The sequence below is a fragment of the Falco naumanni genome, chromosome 18 (genome assembly GCF_017639655.2).
Source record: "Falco naumanni isolate bFalNau1 chromosome 18, bFalNau1.pat, whole genome shotgun sequence".
NCBI lineage: Eukaryota > Metazoa > Chordata > Aves > Falconiformes > Falconidae > Falco > Falco naumanni.
This window is the reverse complement of record NC_054071.1, coordinates 2,810,127-2,831,070: the sequence shown is the minus strand read 5'-3', so window position 1 is coordinate 2,831,070 and position 20,944 is coordinate 2,810,127. Positions and strand designations below refer to the sequence as shown.

The window sequence follows — 20,944 nt, the reverse complement described above, 5'->3', positions numbered from 1 at the left end:
TAGTCACACTGAAGCAAAGAAGAGTAGGGCTGACCTTGGCTGCAAGCAGAACTTGACCTGAGCAAGAATCTCAAAACCCTTGAATGGAGCTCTGCTTCTTGAGCTACACTTTTCTCCAGAATCTCCTTTGCAATTAACTTTGGACAAAAACAACCGTGAATAATTCTCATGGAGAGTGATATTCTTTTCCCTGGAAAATAACTTCCTGGCCAGATTTGTTAGTGACCCTGACGCTGGGACCAGAGGTCTGTCCTCTTCCCTCTCTGCAGCTAAGGAAAGTGGATGGAGCAATGAAATTAGATCTGGCAGATTTTCCTTTTTCTGAATTGGAAACTGTGCACGCACGCTCATCAGTTACATCACTTCTTGACCGCCTCTCAGGCGAGAAATATAGAATGCAAAGGACCGAAAAGCAGATTGATAAGAAGGGGTTGAAATATAGAAATATAGAGGGAAAAGCAGATGAATGTATAAAATTGTAAGGATGTTTGTGGTGAGTATTGCAAGGAGGAAACAATCCTTTTCCCAGTGTCTTTCCCATCGTCGACTTCACTGTAGCATTGCTGGGCTAACACCTACCTGGTAATAAATTCCCAAGTGTGGGAAATACTCTGCATGTGGGATTCTGGGTGACAGATTATCATGGGGTATGAGTGTGGGGCATTGGAACCTTTCACTGAATTAAAAAATTAAGGTTGTAAGAAAGTGTAAGCGTCAATTCACGTATCTGTTTCCTGCTCCAAAGCCAGGGACCCACAGCATGAGTGAGGGAGGTTTGAAAAATGTTTTCTTCTTTAAAAAGGAAAGAGAAACATGACTCAAACCTCTACGGTATGAAGTCACCATCCTCTCTGTTACTCACTCCCGTTATCTCTTTGCGATCTGGTCCCAGAGGAGCTTCCAGACAACTGCTTACCTTTGTATAAAAGTTATTTAAAAAAAAAAAAAAAAGAATTAAAAAAAATCAAGTATAAAGGGAGAGAATAGTGGTGGAAAAGTCTGGTCCTGGGTGAAAATCCTTCCTTCATGTAGAAATTAAAACAATGCAGCATTGTGTGGGGGGAGGATGGGGAAAAGAAGCTGTAGGGCTCTGCAGACACCTGCCCGTACCCCAGCTTGCGGTGGAAACTGCCCTATCATAATTCACAAACACAGACTGAAAGGCGAGAGCCTGATGCTGAGATTATTTTACAGCCACATTGGGCCAGTTCCAGGCAGACAGAAGCCCTTCTACTGTAATCACGGGAAGAAAATGGATTTCCTGTCTATCTGCCTCCAAGTGCTCCATGGATCCAGTATTCGGAGTCCCGTCACTAACACAGACGGATAATCTTTCTGGAAGGGGACGTACGCTTTCCTCAAGGGAAGGGAATTACCCAAAATATTAGATAGCGGCTGATGAAACTTAATATAAGCACTGCTAGAAGTGGGGGAAGAAAACGGGGTAATTGAAAAATTGTGTGTCTGTTCTGTAAGCTGCCCTGATCCGTTGTGTATACTTGTCTTCACGCATAGGAAATTCTACTGGAAGTAGGATTTGTAAGCGTTGCTGGTGTAGAACATGACCCAGTTAAAATCTCTGGCTGTGAAGTGTTTCCTAAAAGGGCTCTCCTCTTTTCCAGACGGTGTGAACGGAAGGGTTTGGTGCGTTACTCACACCATGACCCCCGGCCAGGAGGACTGGACATGTGGGGACTTTAGGGACTGTCCTTATCAGCTCCTGACAGGGTGGGAGGCTGGAGGATGACCAGGAGGACCGTGTCCTTTCAATAGCTGCCAGGCACCCCCAGGTGCTGCTGTGTGCTCTGGGTGCAGCCGCATCTCCTGCGGCACCCTGCGTGCCAGCTGGGACGGGTGCCAAGCAGGGAGCGGCGTGTTTCGCTCCAGACCCGTTTCATCTGTGAATGGGAAGAAATGAGTCATTTCCCAGCGGCTGGGATGTGAAAAACTACTGGAAGGCGGGAGCCTAGGAGTTCTTGCCTGGGGGGGGGGGGGGGGGGAGGTCTGCGTTGGGTGATGTTGTGGTTTAACCCTGGCTGGCCACTACGGAGGGAGCTGAACCCTCACCCTTCTGCTGGCTCCCCACCAGGGAACCGAAGCCCGGTCCCCCCCCTGAAACCAGGACAGGTGACAATGGAAGAACGAGCTAATGATGCTCAAGCGGAGCTCTGGCCACCCCCAAGCCCACCGCTTGCGTGTCAGCAATAATGACTCACTCTTCCTGAAAATCTACTCACTGCTAAACACGAGCACGTAATTTCCACTGCTCTGTGGAGCTGCAGTGCTGGGTGAGCTTGGCATCCCGCATGACACCCTCCGAGAGGGCTTCGCCTGTCCCTGTAGCATCACACACATGCAAATCCTCAAGCTGCCCGTACAGCAATGCCTTACATAAAACATACGTGATGCTCCACGAGACATGGCAGCTCTAGAGACCTTTAAGACGCAGCAGGACTTTCAATGGTTTGCATTCAGACATGCATTTTTTTTTCTGTCTAAAATGCTGCAAAACTTCTGATCCCTCTTCCCCAGGCTTCCAGCCTGGTACGTTTTCAGCTGAACGCTTCTCCAGCTTCCACAGAACTGTGTCTCGGCCATCTGGTGTGCGTTAACCTTTGCACTCCTTAACAAAACATTAGACTTTTCTAGCCATGTGATAAGGTGTATCCAGCGAAGAGAGAAAAATGGCAGGGTAGGATTGGGGTTTTTTTCCACATTACATTGACAGAGATGTATTTCGACAGCAGAGCAACGTCTCAGCAGAGATTAATGTTTGGTGTCACTGCCCTAGACGCAGGAAGACGTGATCATATTTGGCTTTAGGAGGTGGAAAGGGAGAGGTTCTGGTTCTAAAAGAAATTGCAGGGTTGCTTTCAGAGTTGGTAAGAAGGAAAGCCCAGGCTGCAGGGGAGCTGCAGGGCAGCACTCTCACATGGCACAGCTGGACACATGTGGCTGTGTGCAGGCTCAACCCACGTGCCGAAGATTTTTCCCTTTCTGCCCACACCTGTGCAGACCATCTATACAGACAACACTCAGCAGCCACAAAGTACCTGTTGGCATCGTTTGTTAATCAGTGCAAGAGACCTGATTCTCTCAGCTAGGTCTAGAAAGGTATCCATTACTCCTGAATACGTAAAAAGTGGTATCACGATAGCTTTTATAGGGATTTGACAATAAAATATAGGATGTTCTAAACTATACCAGCTATCTAGAGATGCTACCTGGGGCATCTACATTATCTCCTAATACTGCAGAGCCCACCGAAGGACAGTTCGGTTCCTCTAGAAGGTGTAAGCTGCTTGTACCTTTCCCATGCATGCTGCACCACTTTTGCCTGTGTTTTATCATTTAAGCTGAGAATTCAGACACAGTTTTCCCAGCAGCGTGTGCAGTGTCGATGGTCCCGTGGCATAACTGTCAGCTGTGCGTTTTGTTGGAGCTGGCACCGTTTTATCCACCCAGCTTGATGAGAAAGGATTACGCAGAAACCAAACATGCAGCAACCGAGACGGTTACCCTGTGCAACTAAAGATTGAGATTATGTCTTGGCCAAGATGCACACTGAAATAACGTCTGACGGGACACAGATCCCTCTCCAGCTCACTACTCAGTAAGCCCCTTGTTGCCTGATCCAGAGCCTTTCCTGCTAGAGGTGCTGAGGCTGGTGCTGCCGGTGCATCTCTAGCCACCCATCCCAGCACAGCAACAACTGGTGCAGATGGAGGCCACCAGCACTGCGAGTAACGCTGAATAATGAGGAGAGGCCAGGCTGTTGCAAAGTTCATGCAGGTAGCTACCCTAGGTTTGTGGAACTCCTCCTGGAAGGTTCTCTTCATGTTCCAAACAGCTGGAATGTTGTTTTCTCTAGAAATTAAAGGTGACAAGAAATTGTTGAAATGCTAGCTTCACTGCTGTTACCTAAAGAACTCAAAGTAATTTTTAATAAGATTTTTTGTGTGTGTGTGAAATATGAATTTTGATATTTTTTTTGTCAAATTGGATTCAGCCTAATTCCAGAAGTCATCACATATCAAATGCCTTGTGCGGGTGCTCCCTTTCTCTGGGTATGCGGACCTATGTATAGGTACCTACCATGCTTTTGCTGTGCATCTTTGCATTTTACTTTTTTGACAGATTGCTTCTCCAGATTATTAAATATTGAAAAAGATGTATCCAGGTTTTTTTTTCACACGTTTCCTTCATAGGTGGCATTCTTTTAATTTTATTCATTTTGTGACTACTACCCACTCTCCGATAGCATAGTGTGGGGTTCTTGGGAACGTGTCGAAGTAGCACGTTGGAAGAGGTGCAAGTTCCACTTGCTGATTTTCAGAACTCACAGTTTGGGGGATGGCTCCAGCTGGTTACGCAGGCTGTGTACCCAGCAGTGCCGCCCATACTGCTTATCTTCTGCTTATCTTCGTCAGGTAAGCAGTCAAAAGAGAGAGAACTTCTCAAAGGTCGTACGCCTGCCACCCATGCGTGGAGAGCTGGCTCAGGAGGCTGGAACGGTTTCCCTCATTCCCCTGCAAGATAAACTGCCTGAGGATTTATTAAAGACATTATAGGTCAAACTAGAGAACAGGCAGTCAGGCGTGACCTTGTAGGAAACATGAGAGATGCACCTAAAACGCTAATCCTGACCATTTTCTGGATGCCTTTTTGGACTTTTAAAAATTTTCCTTTGGCAGATCTCTGTTAGCTGCTTTTTCAAGATGAAATCAAGTCTCAGGCTTCCAGGCAATGCCACTTGCCATGAATCCCTGAGACTGGCTTGGAATTCTCTGGAACTTGCTAAGGTCCGCACTGCCCTGTTGTCCTCATCCTAAGACTGGCTGGGTTTTATGATTGTGATGTAATTATTATAGCTTCAAAAAGGTAATGGGTATTCTCTTCTGTCCATCCATACCAGCTGTATTAAGCTTCTCCACCTTCTTTAGATAGGTCTGCTATAAGGAGCTGCGCCAACATATTTTTTCTAGAAGATGCACTGCCCTAATAGTAGAGCGATGCTGGTCCTATTTACCCTTCCGCTGATCAACCCCAAATCCGTAAGGCCATGTGTATCTGTTTGGTTTTGAAATGACTGGTGTTTCCCTAGATTAAGCCAGCTCTCACCACCATTTCATTTTGTGCGACTGAATTTACACGTCAGTTCATAGACTTCCACCGTCTACCCACAAGGTCATACAGGGTAAATCAGGTTTGTCTCTAAGCTGCAATGAAATAGCAGGAGAAATCTCATCGCTGGAGCTGACACATCACGGCTTGAAACTGAGCTCCAGCCCCAAGTTATCTCCACTTGGCTTGAAAATAATAAAAGCAGAATAGTCTGTTATCTTAAAATCTGAAACTAGACCCAGGATGCAAGCGTCAGACTGGCTGGGGCGCTGCTGTTAAGGCTGGCTTTACAACAGGCGATGCTCAGAGGCTCTAGGGCCAAATTCTGGTCCCCTCCGTGTTGTAGCCACTACAACAAGGGACTCTGGCTCGCCTGCTCACCCCCCAGCTGTGAGGTTTGGGGGTTCATTGCAAACAGCAGCCTCCAAGTCCCACCCCCCCCCCTTCTGAGCGCTGTGGTGGGTAGCCTACACCATAAAGGGAGGCATCGTCCCCCTGCCGCATCTTTGGTACCTGCTACGTAGGAGAAAACCGTTGCAGGAAAAGCAGCTTGGGAAAGGCAGGTAACGAACGTTTAATTGTGTGATGGTTCAGACCCATCGTGCACAGGGGAAAGGGCGTCATTATCTGCCCCAGAAGGGTCACAAATGTCTTTGGACAAAGAGCAGTGGTTGCGCTCGTGCGAATCCTACAACCAGCCACGAGATGCATCGTGCTTGCTCGCTCTCAGCATCTTTTCCCCAGCCCTTGCAGAAGCCTCCTGGAGGAGGTGCAGGATGTATCCCAGCTTTTCCCTGACTTGCAGCCAGCCAGTTCAAACAGTTCCACCCTTGGGGTGCACAGCTCTTCCCTCCACCATCTTGGCCTCTTACACCGTCAGGGGGAACTATGAGCAGGTGGTTTAACAAAACATTAGCAAGGATATGCCATAGCTTTAAAAAGTGTTTGAAGGGAAACAGAGCTGTGGCTTCTAATTTTTCGCTTCGCTGTCTGCGTAATGAAATACAGTCATAGCCACCTAAGTAATACCTTATGAAAAGGAAGTGTCGTGTTTTTATTGGACACCTTTTATTGCCAGCCTCGGTGAAAAGTGCAGTTGTGAGTGAGTATCCATTCCTTAAGCCTTTCACCAGCTTGTAATCCTGCCAGAGAAGGGCTCCTTCTCGGAGACAGAGATTTGCAGCAGAGAGGGTTACTTTTTCCAGGGTCTGTAGTGATACGACAAGGGGCAACAGTTTTAAATGAAAAGAAGGTAGGTTTAGATGAGATATAAGAAAGAAATTCTTTACTATGAGGGTGCTGAGGCACTGGCACAGGCTGCCCAGAGGAGCTGTGGATGCCCCATCCCTGGAAGTGTCCCAGGCCAGGTTGGATGGGGCTGGGAGCAACCTGGGCTGGTCGAAGGTGTCTCAGCCCATGGCAGAGGGGTGGAACTAGGTGATCTTTAAAGGTCCCTTCCAACCCAAACCATTCATTCTGGGATTCTATTGACATGACAACGTGGTAGGAAATTCCCCAAAAGAGTGCCAGTCCGTGGATTGTAACAATCACACTAGTCATAGCAGCGGTTTCAAGATTATCTTGGAAAGACTAGTTCTGAAACAAAGTGTGTAGGAAATACAAGGCACCTTTTCTCCAAGGGTCTGGCTTAGGAAACTGTAGATTTTCTTGTCCGCTATAAGGCTGAGTAGATACGCTCACTGTTAGGAGAGTCTTTTTAAAATGGCATGAGATGTTTGTGATCGGTCAGTCACAATTAGCAATATTTGGAAAATAAACCAGCAAGATGAGCAAAAATAACAGAACACACTGTGTTGGTCACTGGCTGGTACTTTGCTATGTCTAGTGTTACGTGTAGGTGGTTAAACCCTGTAATGGCAGAAAATAATGGGGAAGAGAATTTACTCCACGGTGAATGCCAGAGCACTATGAGGTGAAATTCTTCTAAGCAAAAACCTTCCCTAGGCTGGCCAGGGGCCCGCTGACGTAAAACTGCCATGCAGCGCCTCCAAAGCCCTGGTCTATTCAGAAATTAATTAAAATGTTTTTGTAATAGCAATCCGTCCCTTTCTTAAGTGCTGGTGATGCACACTTGTTCCATGGACCAGGTGGTTTCCTGGTGGTCGGGATTGCTGAGGATCTCTCCATGGGACTGGCTGCTCTCCGGGGCTGGAAATGTTTTGGTAATGGTATTCTAGCAAAAAAAAAAAAAAAAAAAAAAAAAAAAAAAAAAAAAAATCAAAATTATTACTGTGAATTTGCTATCATCAAACCATCAAAAATACATTCCAATGGGTCATCTACCCTGCTTCCCATTCCTGAAGAATACCTGTCCTTCATTAGTGCTGGATTTCTCCTTGCTCCTGTCCCAAACCAGACTATAAATAGAAGAATCTGGTTTACTCTGCACCACAGGCAGGATTCTCCCATGAGAAGCCTGTGCTGCAGCAAAGCAAGAGGGGACGAGCGTTCTGGTCCTGCTGGAGTTCCTGGCGTGACAGTAAGAGCTTTGCAGACATCTGGACCTGCATGAGATGGATGCTGTACAGCCAAGCACAGCAGCACTTTGGCACCTATTGAAAATCCAATTTTTTCTCTGCATCCACATCTTTTTCTTGCATTTAATCGATAATAATAACAGTCTGGCAGGTCATTCACGCAGAGGAAACGTCCCAGAATGTTGTTCCACTCTGAGGAACTGCTTCCTCCAAGCTGTTACTGTGCAATCTTCATTACACTTCTATTTCTAAGGAAATCATCTTTTCTTTTGAAACAGATATTCTAAGCAGAAGTTTATATCAGGTGTTTAAAGGCAGCCTTTATCGTTCAGTTCTGAAAAAACACTTGGAGGGTTAACAGATGAGGCCAGCATGAAAACTTCTACACAGGGGTTGTAATTACGTAATATAGTAATTTCATAGCTGTGCACAGATTCAGCAATTAACTGTTACTGGCTTCATAACTATTTTATTAATACTAGTGATTATTGTTGTAAAATTTCACTGAAGCACTTGACTGGATGGTGTATAGTGTCATCTCCATAAGACAAGCAGTAATATGTCTGAAAGGGTTTTGACCTAAAAAATGACCAGAGTAAATAAATAAAAAATAACCAGGGCATTTGACATCAATAGCTTTTATATTTCATTGTATCTTTAGCAAGCTTCACAGAAGTTTAGATTTACTCAATTAAAAACCATGCAATGGTGTTCTTGGACAACAGCTAGAAAACTAGATCAGGAATTCATAGTAGCATCGTCTTCTAAAATTGTGCCGTTGCTGTTTAATCTCCTGATCTCTACTAAGATGATTAACTGCTGCTGGTCGTGGTGATGGTGTAGTTGACATCAAAAATCAGTGATTCTTTAAAATTATGGACCATCTAAAGTTTTTCCAGGGGGGGTTGTAGGCTGTAGGGGAACGAAGGCAGTGGGTTGATTGACACGGATGATGTGCAGCTGTAGCTTGCCCCCGCAAAGTGGTTACATAGCTCTGAGGAGTGTGGGAGAAGAAGACCTGGATGAAGGAGGAGCCTGGGGCAAGCGGAGGGGGACCTGGGGCAAGTGGAGAGGGACCTGGGGCAAGTGGAGAGGGACACGGGGCAAGCGGAGAGGGACCCAGGGCAAGTGGAGAGAGACCTGGGGCAGTGTGGTCTGGCCTCTGGAGGATGGAGGAGCAGCATCAACAGTAGAGTCTGATAAATGGTAAAGCTTTTTTGCTGCTTGCTAGTTTGTGTTGCAGTATCTCCTGACTGCTGGAACTGAAACTGTCAGCGGTAGACCTGTCTTAAGACTTCATCAAGTGTACAGGCACGAGGTACGTGCTTTCTTAGTCGCCTTTGGGTTATTTTTAAGTTGTCCAAGTATGGCTCCATTGACTGGAAAAAGTCACTAACTTGATGCTGTTGGAGGATGCGGAGAAACGGAGGGCTAACGATGGAGGAGTCGTGGGGAACAGAAACTGTGTAAAACAAGCTCAGGGCTCTGCTGTGTTGGCATCTGGCTGGATAGATAAAATATCCATAAAATCTATGACTCAAAGGGCAGTGCCTCTCTATTTAGAGGAGGCAGCACGGATACAAAGGGCTTCAGCACTTATTTTTGTGTTTATCCAGCAATCCCAGTTCCCAGGGGGTGTTGGCACTGCCCTTACAGGGCAGCCAGCCCAGCTCCTCTGCCCCCACATGCTCCCCGTGGAGGAGCTGCCAGCCCTTCCCGACGTGATGTGGATGCTGGTGTGCTCAGATTATTTATCGAGAATCAGGGCTGGGAAGAATTGCCAAACATCCCCAGGTAGCTTCCTTCCCTCCTGCGAGGAGAATAAAGCCTGATGTGTATTTCTGCGAAAAATAATTGCAGGTCAGAGATTTTTTTGCTCCCAGGCGACAGACTTTGCCTGCAAGATTCTCGGCACCAGAGGTTCAGGGGTCAAACGCTTTGATGTCAGGAGTGAAGTGTTCCTTCACAAAGCACTAAAGTCTTAGAAGAAGCAGATGGTTTCATGCAGAAACTGCCTGAGCATAAAATGATCTCGCAGGTGACTCGTTCCTTATTTCTCTAAAGCCAGAGCAAGAACTGTTTTGGTGTGGTAATGACAGCTGTGGACCGAGATGCCATCGACGAGCTTTTAAGTGAATGAGGATGCAATATACTCCTGCTGACAGCTTCCTCGAAAGGGAAGATTTATTAGCCTTCTTTCTGGGTGAGGAGCTGATTCTGGTTTATGCCGGTAGCCAAGAGCCCCAAACTTTTCATCGCAAAATAACCTGCCCCCGCAGCTTGCTAACTGCCAAGGGGAGGTGGCAGCAGGGTGATCCACGGGGTGTAATTAATTGCCTTAAGGGCTTACAAGGAAAGGAGCAACAAGGAACTCCTGCCCCATGGTGTTTTGCATTCCTGGGGATGAGCGTAGGTGCCGGAGTTGGCACCAGAGGTCTTCACAGGGGCGGCTTCAGTGCTTGCCCGGAGCTGGACTGGTGAGTCTGGTTGGAGGTTTCCTCGAAGGCTGAAGCAGAGCCACTTTTTCTGCTCCTGAAGTTACATCTCGTCTGCCCAAAGGCAACGCTTTAACCAAAGAGTTTTACATAACCTGACTAGTGAGGTTATTAACCTGTTATTACCATCAGGTTTGTGGCCCAAGTGACAGTGCTCTGCCATGGTGCGCCTCCGCTTACGGCTGCTGGTGTAACTGGGAGCTGGCCGTAACCTCCTGCCTGCAAGGTCACCCATCCCAGTGTCGTACCAGCCAAACACAAACGTCCTGGGAGGAATCAGAGGGTCACCTTGCTGTGCCAGATCTGAAGGGACATGGGTAGGTGTAGCTTGGAGAGAGGGCACGCATGCTCCAAATTATTTTAACTGAAGATTGATTTTTAATTTGCATTAAATGCAGCGTTCGCTTAAGCTTATGGTGACCAAGTGCCCGGGTTTTTTGCAGAGGTGGGTGTTCTCTCCAGAGGTAATGGTGCTTGCTGACTGTCCAGCTGGCTGGAGAGGAGCGGGCAATGCCCCCGGTGCCTGCACCCATGAGGTTCACCTGCCCGGGCATCCAGCACCATTGGTGCAGAGACCCTGTGGAACATCAGCAATGCCATTTTTCTTTTTTCTTTACATCACTAAGGACATCTCGATGTTGCATCATCGCCACAGAAGACTGAAAGAATTCTCAATCTTCACTTTGTGGTTTTTTTTTTGGGTTTTTTTTTTTTTTTTTTTTTAAATGAGAGATTTTCCTTTCTCTGTTCCACCTGCTGGGTTTGAAGTGGAGGATACCTTCTACAGCTTTTCACTACTCGAGTTTATTTTAAAATAATTTCTTCTAAAAAACAACTCTTTATTTTTTAATTGGTTTTGCAAAAATGCATGCTCTAAACTGTCTGTTTTTTCATCTATCAAATAGTGTTTGGAAATGTTAAAGGAGGAATGGAATAGATGTATTTTCTTAGTAGATACAGTGATCAGCTCTTTGGAAAGAATGCATCATCTCTGCTAAAAAAAAAAGAAAAAAAGTTGATATGTATCAATTTTGAGGTCTTTCACAAGTGGAATAACCACAGGTAACTTTATAAACTTATCACCCAGCCATGCAACTTTAAATCCAGCAGATCTGCAGTCCACATTAAACCCCAATAAAAATGCATCGGATTGAGGTGAAAGGAAGAGCGTATGCCATAGCTGCCAACAATAGTTACCTTGTAAATACTGAAACTGAAGTTTCAGTATTCTCTATAGTCACAATGTGATATGCTAGTGTAAAAGTCTGTTTAAAGTATGGCATTAGTACATTAAATAAAAAGATGAAAGGCATGGAAACTGATACTATGCTTTTCTAAAACTTCATAATTTGATATCCTACAAGTTTTGGCTGAAAGGGGGGAAAATGTCAAGTCAAGGTGTTCTCCAGACTTCTGGTGGTACCATGTTTATGGTTCTGTATGGGAATATTTTGCATTTTATTTATATTAGAAGTATGGGCAGTTGGCTGCGTCAGCTTTAGTGGTTTTACAGATGGCTGGTAAAGTCTCTTGCTATCTTCAGACTGTCAAGGCACAATATATTTACGTGTTTTGAAAAGTGCAGATACTATTTGTTTGAAGGAAGTATTTGATAAGTTGCAAACAATAAAAAAAATTCACAAAAAATAACCTATTAATGGAAAGTTTGTAAAAAGGGCGAAGTTGGTCACTTAACTGTAAATTTCGTAAACTCGGATACTGATTTAGAAGACAGCAAGCAATGAGTGTAAATCCACAAAATACTTAGATTAGCAGATGGTTTTATATGTAACTTAAATATACATGCGTACATGTTTGAAGGAAAGTTTTGTCTCCAATGAAAAATTAAATAAGAATTTGTAGACAGTAAATGGAGCAAAATCACTCCAGATAACGTTGCTTTCTGCTTCCCCTGACAATCCTGAATTCACAAAGAAAACTGTGGGTTTCTAGAGAGATTCCATAAACCCAAAAGAAATGCAGCACCAAAGAGTAGTTTTCCTTTAGTTAAATAGATTCAAATGTCAAAAACAAAATAGTGATAGCTATTGTGTTGAGAGCTTAATCTCTGCTGTACCTGCTGTGACGTTTAGTAATGACTGCTTTGGAAAAAATACTTGCAATTGAGATCTAGAAATTTAATTTCAGGATTTATGGTGAGCTTGGAAAAAATCTCCCTCTGCAAATTGCTACCATCAACAAGGCACGTGTCGTCTTGGACCCTCGGTGCCACCTCTTCCGAAACTGGTAAGCAGAATTCTGTGTCTACACTTTCGGTCTCAAATTTTTTTATTTTGTAATCTTACTGCCTAGCCATACAAGTGTTCAATTCTTAATGCAAGAAAAAAAAAAAAAAAAAACCAACAGTGGCTATCAAAGTCATTATTTCTCTTAAAGTAAGGCACAAGGAAAATGTGTCAAGTCCAAGTGCAGAACGAATAGATGTGGCCGGGGAAAGGCTGGATGCAAATACTGTTGCAAAAACTGACTGACAGCCTACATTCTCTGAATGTTTGAGAGCCTGGACAACATTACTCTTGCTTTATTTTCAGGTTTTCTTTTTTCTAAAGACACATCTGTGGTAGTAAGGCAATTCCAGAGAGAGTTAAATTCATTCAGATAAAAATCAAAATCGTGCCCTCCTTTGGCTTTATTCCCCTTGCGTTCCTCAATTGCCTCGTTAACCCAGAGCATCAGGCACCTTCTAAAGGCTCAGGGCTACGGGCTTCGCAGGCAGGATCATCTCGTGGGGTGGCTGACCCCGAGCAGTGTTGCACCCACTTTCTGATCATCTGCTTGCTCCGTGCTCCTCTCCCATTGCTGTAAAGACTAGTCAGAGCTGGGAGAGGCAGCAGAGTCCACGTCTTCTGTGTCTTGTTCGTGTGGGGACACTGGCTGCCCACCTTTAACGCGTTTCCACTTCATTCTTCTGTTTTGAAACCATACTTTGACCTGAGTGATAAAAAGGAAATAATTACTTCTTGCCTTAATCTGAGGTGTATAAGCAGACCTACGCACAGGTGCCTACCAGTAGACAGATGTTTTGTGGGATTCTAGGAGAAAAGGGGAAAAGAACCTCACAAGTTTAGGTAATTCATCTCTCTAAAAAAGGCAGGAACAATTCTTCCTCAACTGTTCCTGGCAGATGTTTCTCTGAGACCTGCAAAGGTAGCACAAGTGCTTTGCCTGGAATCTGTCTTTGTCAACCAGGCATGTCAATCCAACGGGCACGGTGCATCTAACATCTTTTAACATCCAGTCCATCCAATCTAATGCTTCAGGAACTGTGATTTGCTTCACTTAATTGAGCAAATCCTCTATTGTCCACTAAGCTTCGATAAGGAAACCCCGACTGCAATCACAACGAGAGAAGAGGAATCTCTCTCTCCGCAGAACTCTGCATTTTTGTCTTTCCTTATCACCTTAAAATGCCACCTGACCCGGGAAGAATGCAGGTATCAGACATATATCATGGAAATAATTTCCTGGTAATTGCAGTCTAAGGTGATATTCACATTCCACCTGTAAGCCTTGACATATCAGTATGTGCCAACGAGTGGTGGTAAACAACACTCAGTAAGTATCAGCTATTCCCAAATGTGTCTTGAGTTCAGATAAACATAATTACACTTATTACCTAATTACAGAAATTTGTAATGAATGTGTTCTATAAGAATGTGGAGACTTTGTATTAAAATACCTCTGTGCCATTGCAAAAGTACACCCTTGAGTAACGTATCTGTTTTTTAGCTTTAGGGAGAAGTTGTGGGGGAGGAAGGTGAAGCTGGGAGGTGGGAGGGGGGGGTGGGGGTCGGGACGTACTTGTCTCTCGGTGAGATCCAGGTTCACAGCGATCTCGTATCTCCTGAGCCTTGTCAAGTAGTTATGGTGGGCAAATTCAGCTTCCAGCTCCCGTAGCTGCTCCTTTGTGAAAGCTGTCCTTTCCTTCCGGGATTTGCTGCTTGCTTCTGCCTTGTTGCTCGTGTTCTGGTTTTCTAAGAGGCAAGCACACACGGCATGTAATTTGTAGTTACATCGATCTGTGGGAACATGTGTATTGCAGAGGTCTGATATAAACTACTTTATATCATATACACATATTAACTAATCAAAGTTTTTCAGACTGTTATGTTATGCTCCTTGAGCTCCGTGTGGTTTATCGGTGGTGGTGGCGTTGGAGGAAGGTGGGAGGGCTCAGGGTCAGGGTGGGGTGGGTGTGCAAGGTCAGAAATGAGAAGCTATGGGAAGGGAGTGGTCGTTCCTTGCCCTAATTGCCTCCAAAGTTTCCTTCCCCGCATCTTTACTTTCATTCCTTATATACGTGTTACCACTCTCTCCTGATCTCCCAAGCAATGGGCAGCAAAGACTGCACCTGGTGTATACGGCGTGTAAGGTGCGCGGTGATGGTCTTTGGTGCTGGGTTTAAGGTGCTGAGCAAACCCCCTAAGCCAGTGTATGGCCTGGGAACACTGTGTGGGTGTGGGGGCAACGTGGTAAAACAAGCAAGACCAGAGCGCCAGCGTTCTTTGAATTGGCACATGATACCCCAGGCTTCGAGCTGCTTCTGCTCCTTGCTGAATGAGAACCACAAGGAGATCTGGTGTCTGTGTGCTTGACTGGCCTCAGTATCATCCTTGTCATCATCCTTGTCGCTGTGCTGCCCTGAAACAACCTTTTATGCTATTTCTGCACCTGGCTGCCTATTTCAAAGACAAATTTCAAGCCATAGCCAAAGGGATGCTGCACCAGTGAAGCCAAAAATCAAATAGTCACTTTGCCTAAGACTGTGGCAATCTTTTTTTCTTTTTTCTTTTTTTTCTTTTTCCTTTTTTTTTTCTTTTTCTTTTCTCTCTTGCATTTTTAAATCTTGCTTGTGAAGAATCTCCAAGCAATGCAAGGAGAAAAGCACTTGTTTCAGTGAACAAAACCCAAACTGCCCATCTGTCAGGGAGTCAGTTTTACACGTTCCTTGACCCTTTCTCACCTCTTGCTCCTGTGCCTGGCTAGATTCCCTGAACTGAAGATGCTGGTAGGTTTTTTTCATTATGTTGAGGATTAATTACTCAATTTTTGTGTGTAACCAGTGTGCCATGAAGTTCTGTGTGTCCTAGCATAATATTTCTACATAGAAATGATATACGAAATTGTAGCAATGAGCTGGACAGGCAGCAGCATCTTCTAGATGTCCCTTTGGTTGCCAAAGTAATAAAGCTGGAAAAATTTGAGATGTGTGGCTGTAGGCTTCATGGCTGACCTGATCTTGGCTCCATCCGTGAGAAACAGAACTCAAACACAGGTCCCATTAGTGATGATGTGCACAGGGACCAGTGTGTGACAGGCTGCAGCTGTACTGCTATCCACTATGAGGAAATCAGTCTTGTTTTCATCAACATAGTTCCTGCTACTTATACTTCAAAAATGCCCAAATAAAGTTGGGGAAAGTATGAGGAGAGAACCCTAGGAGTTGCTCCCCATGCTTTTGCCACCAGCTTTGGGAGCCTTGATCTCCAGAGCTTCCCCCTGGGGGTCTCTGCTCCCCCAGCAAACCCATGGCAGGGTGAAGCAGCTCTCCAATTCCCATAACACTGCAGGGACTAAAGCCACCTCTGTCGAATTAATCTGGAATAAAACTAGCTAATATAACCTGAACATGCACATGAGCTCACCAGTGAGCCCTGTGCGAAGGACATCCTTCCGAAGGGGCAGTTTCACCCATTTTCACCTCCAAACCCCCAACATGAGTAATTTTAAATAGCCAAGTGTTGCTGGGAGCAGAGGATGTGGAGCTTGGAGCTGGTCATCCAGGCTTTACGCCACAGGGTGTTGTAAAGAGGTGTGATTATTCATGGCTGGAGGTTTTGTGGTGTTGGAAATAGGTTGTTGCTTTTTATTTCCAAAAAAAAGTTGGAAATAGGGCTTAGTTGCTTCAGAGTTTTGACAACAGAATGTGGAAAATGGCAAATCTGGTGTGAAAGGATGAATTGGCTTGGAAAGATTTTCCTCCTGCACTGATAGTTTTTTTAAAAAAAGCACAACAAACCCCGACAAAACTGCTTGGGAATGACAGGGACATCTGTGTCCCTGCCATGAAGCACACGTACTGCCAGGGTCCCTCCATTCCGTGTGTGGTTGACGTGAACCCAAGAGCCTTTCCCAAGGGCTGCAGCAGAATACATGCCCAAATGGTCCATCTCCCTATGCTGTGAAGTTTCCAGAACAAAACCTGTGGCAGGCACCAATCCGTACACGTGTGAATGAAGGGGCAGCCCATTCCCTGCAAAACAAGGGGCTAGATCCAGCACTGGGGGCTGGGCAGCAGGAGCTGGCTTTGCTTTGTGCTTACATCTAGTGTAACTGAATCAGGATCAGCTCTCACGGTGTAGTACTTACTCTCCCTCACCGTGTCGGACTGGTCTACTAACAACTAACGCTTTGGAGGAAAGCACGAGGACTCTGCACGGTGCAGACACAGGGTGTGGGCACCACAGAGGGTGCTGGTGCCTGTGCGTGGAGGATCCAGCCTGCCTGATAGATGTTTGTGGTGATCCACAGCCCGGATTGATGCACCTGGTGTTTGTTATTCTGCAAACTACTGGCAAAAAATCCGAAGCAACTGCACCACGTCGCTTTTGTCCCCCATGCTGAAGGCTTTGAGGGCGTATTTATTCTAAGCGCTTAAACTGAGTAGCAAGACGCTGATAGATTTTGCTGCAGTGCAACATAAAATTCCGAAAGCTATCGGGAAACGTTGGCCAAGTAAGTGACCTCATCAATAGTGGATTCATTTGGCAGCTGATAATAAAGCATCCAGAAGTTACTCCAGCGTGCACCTCGTGGAATAATGCTCAGCGGTGGCTGCGTGGAGGGCTATGACACACGACGTTCTGCACCCAGACCCCTTCAAACTGGTCAGAGATTTGCCTATTCTTTGCTTTTCGGTCCTCCTCAGGTTATCTGCTGCTATCTGCTCTTACCTACGCTTTTTTTTTTTTTTTTTAAAAAAAAGGCTTTTTGTGCTACCGCGACTGTAAAGGGGAATTGCAAGCTTGGAAAATCCTCTTTACAGTTAGTGCAAAGCTGGGAAAGGTTGGCAGGTAGGAATGCAGATCAGCTTTGCCCATTTGAATATAAAAACCTTTCCAGAATTCTTCAGTCAAGGCCATCGTATGGATATCGTATGGTTAACGTCGTTAAGGGAATCATTGCACACTGTTTTTGCTTTCCCATCTCTGCTGCAGCCTTGCTAACAGTCTGTATTGTTTCATTCACATTCAGTACAGCTGCCTGAATCCTACTAGGTGTTGCAGAGCTGTTGTTGGAGATCTGGGGACTTCAGGTGTGTGATAACATAGGTACGATTTAGGACAGACAGACACTTTACTGAAACATTATTTGGAAACATTAACGGCCGTGGCTTGTGGATGGAGAGGAGGGGCAGCCGTGAAAGCCAGCGCAAGGTGAAATTCTACCTGCGGGCACCTAAACAGGGCAACCTAAATCACAGGAGCCTGTAGAGAAATGGAAAGGTGTGTGTGTGTTTATCCACGAGTACTTGGACTAGATGCCACTGTTGTTATTGCCATATCCCTCAAATGTTTGTAATACATCAGTGCTTCAAAGCGAGTTTAAGGATTGACAAGCTTTTTTAGTATTTTTTGCACCATTCTGCTTATTTGTCTAAAATAAATGCCTCTCTCAGACTTTTCTCAGAATGTGTTGCAAAGAGCCATGGTCCAAGATCTGTATAACTTGTAATAACCATGGTTTTCACAAGAACCAAAGGTTTTTGCACACATGAGTACAAGTCGCAGTAATGCTGTATCTATATTGCAGTTCAGGTGAAACCGTGGTGGATAAGGCCCCAATTAAAAGAAATAGTTTATTTTATAGGGTTTGTCTTCAAATGAATTCAGTATATTTTTCTTTACTAGCCCAGTCTCTGAGGAGAAGGCTCTGGCTACCTAGAATTTTTTATTATTATTATTATTTTAATTTTTATTTTTTAATTTAATTTTATTTTTATTTTTTAAAAGCAGTTAAGGAAAATTCTCAAGAGGAGAGAGGAGACTTATGTTCTACTTAGAATAAACAATCAGTATGTGACGTGTCCAGCTGCATTTCTGGAACCGCTGTAAAAGCAAAGGAAATCACGATAAAATTGCTCATAGACTTTGCCCTCCTTTGCTTTATTTGGCCTGGGGACAGAAGGAAGGCAAAGCTGGCAGGAGGAGTATCGCATCATTCCATCTGCTGCCTGGTAAGCAGAAAGAAAAAGGAAAAAAAGAAAGGAGGGAGTGAAATGAAAAGCCACGGAGCCCCCTTTGGGATGTTTTCATTATTCTGCCTTTGCTGGAGTAACAGCTTGTACAGACAGCGACAGTTGCTAGAAGGTAGGAGACACCGTGATTTCCAGCGGTGTCATTGCTTACAGCTCCCCTGAAAGGGAAAGTGTGGGGGACAGCAGCGAGCATGAAGGGAGGGTGACAAGGGTGCTGGTAACAGAGAATAGAAGGAATATTTGCCTTAAAGCAGGGAGATGCGCTTTGGCATCAATCTCTCCAAGAATAAGACCACCCCTCTAACCCAAGTATACTGAAATACGCTGTTTACCTTTGACTAGCAAATGTTTAAAGACAGCATTATTTACTTTCATTTTATTTTTTTAAAACGTCATTGCATTTGGATTTCGAGGAAATTTTTTGCCCCAAACGTGTTTTTTGTTTGGGCTTTTTTTTTTTTTTTTTTTTTTTTAATAGAAATGAATTTAAATTCTACAAAGCTGTGTTTATAAAGAAAAAACAGGTAACTGAAGGGAGTAGATTCTGGTCATCAAGAGTTTTTGAATATTATTTAAGTGTTCCCTGACAGCCTGTTCCTATTGGAAGAGAGCAGAGATTAGGACTAACTGTGTGACAGCAAGAGCGTGAATACAAGTGTTTTGTTTAAATTGCAAACTGGAGAAATGAAAGTTGGATTAGAGGCGGCTTCTGTAGCTAACCTGTGAAAGCTAAAAATAAATAAATACTTTTGTCGCTGTGCTGCCCATCTGTAAAATGGGGATACTGGAAAATACTCCTCGTTTTGTAGCAGTGCTGTGGGGAAAAATACACTGCAGCTTGTAAATGAATACTGCAGCAAATGAAAGCATCTAAGCATCTTAATTTTTGACGGCTTAGGAGAAAACAATTTTATGCATATTTCACATCTCTAGATTTGAGACAGTGGTGGATCAGGGGTTATATAACTATGAAATTATTGAATAATGCACATCGCAGGAATGTGTTTTATCAACTAGGATGACACAATGAAAACTACATTTTCTGCGTTGTTGGACATGGTACCGACAGGAAACTTTTAGCACCTCCTTGTTTGGAGGTAAAACCATTTACTACTTAGTGAGGCCAAATAGAATTTACACCTAAAGGGAGACTTTGCATCGTGTACTTCTTCCCATAAACCGAGATGTCAAAACCCTAGGATAAAAATTCTGCCTGGCACGGGCAGCTCAAGATGAGGGATCTTTGCTCCTTGACTGCCATTCTCTTAAGCCTGGAGATATGGCAGGTATGCAGCGTGTAACTCCGCATCCCAGGACTTTCAGCTCAGTGTATACGTGCCATACGATTCCCAGCAACGTACATTGTGCTGATGAGTAAAATGCCCGTTCAGTAAACAAGATCCACAGGAGTGAAATACAGACACCAGAGGTCATCAAAGAATAAGCCATTTCGTTTCAGTGTTGTTATTTCCCCGGGCAAAATTTAAAAACTCGTTTCCTCATCAGCTTGACGTCTTAATTCCTAATCTTACAGGTGCTCTCACTCCACAGCCTGCGCTACCCCACAACCCTGATTCCATACGACCTACCTGAGTTTTCCTTTTTCCTTTTGGATGACTTTTTCTCAGTCCCATTCGTAGCGTTTACGGGCACCTCATCATCTTCATCCATACCCACCACCGCGCTCACTAGATTGGGGCTGCTGCCTTCTGCCTCCCCAGAACCCAAGGCCAGTCCTGGATTTAGGCGTCTCCTGGCCTCGGTTGCTGCAAAATGCCAGTCGGGGTGTTGGAAAGAGGGGTGCTGCTCCCCCAGCGCCCGCTCCTCCTGCGGGAAGCTGTGGAGAGCGGTCAGCAGGCAGGAGGGGGAGAAATCGGAGTAAGTAGCAAAGTCTGATTTTTGGTGGAAGGAGAACGGTGCTGGCGGGTAGTGGTTCAGCCCCGGCGCTGCGGGGACATCTGTGGGGGTGCTCCGCAGGCACCCCCAGAGCGGGGCAGGAGGCTGGGGGCTGCGCATGCAGCTGCTGCTGGGGGGATCCATCTGCTTCCGATCCTGTCCACACGCCAGCGGTCCTGGCTGCTTATACCGGGCTTCGAAATGGGAAGAGGAGCAGGGAGGAGGTCTTCCCAGCTTTACCAAACGGATCACCTCCCTAAACGACGCTTTGTCTGTGGGGTTTGTGCTGTTGCAGGTTGGTTACTTCGGGAACTCTTCTAAGCATCTTCATCATCCTGGCTGGAAGAAGCGGATCGAGGCAGCGATGCTCCCGAATCGCTTCCCAAGGGCTGCAGCGTGCGTCCTTGCAAAGTGCTGGGCAGGAACCACTTTTTTAAAGACCGGGCTGGGGAGAGAGTGTCAAGTTTGTGGAGTGAAATGTGAGAGAGGGGAGGGAGGGGTTAACATACATGTGCTCAGCCCCTCCAACCAAAGCAAAGCAGGCAACTATTAATCATCCGAAACCTTATATGCACATCTAATGGGATTTGCAGATGGAGCCTTTTAAAGAAACAATGCCTGTATTTTTTTTTTTTAAAGGGAAAAAGCAGCAC

General features: G+C 45.2%; 1 protein-coding gene across 1 annotated transcript; it reads right to left on the bottom strand.

The window, feature by feature from the left end:
• Nucleotides 1-12,552: 12,552 nt before the first annotated feature.
• On the bottom strand, nucleotides 12,553-20,693 carry MEOX1 (mesenchyme homeobox 1). Its single transcript, XM_040617603.1, has 3 exons — nucleotides 19,985-20,693; nucleotides 13,940-14,112; nucleotides 12,553-13,069 (listed from the first exon to the last, which is right to left on the bottom strand). The coding sequence occupies exons 1-3, from the start codon at nucleotides 20,433-20,435 to the stop codon at nucleotides 12,947-12,949; spliced, it is 747 nt and encodes a 248-aa protein (XP_040473537.1). The 5' UTR covers nucleotides 20,436-20,693; the 3' UTR covers nucleotides 12,553-12,946.
• Between the last annotated feature and the right edge of the window lie 251 nt (nucleotides 20,694-20,944).

What these genes read in the sequence shown, in the direction of transcription:
- MEOX1 (XM_040617603.1), bottom strand. Translation starts at nt 20,435, where the DNA reads ATGGATCCCCCCAGCAGCAGCTGCATGCGCAGCCCCCAGCCTCCTGCC. An exon ending in AAGGAAAAAGGAAAACTCAG is followed by an intron (nt 14,113 to 19,984) that starts GTAGGTCGTATG and finishes CTTGCCTCTTAG; the next exon opens with AAAACCAGAACACGAGCAAC. An exon ending in TGGATCTCACCGAGAGACAA is followed by an intron (nt 13,070 to 13,939) that starts GTACGTCCCGAC and finishes TTTATCACTCAG; the next exon opens with GTCAAAGTATGGTTTCAAAA.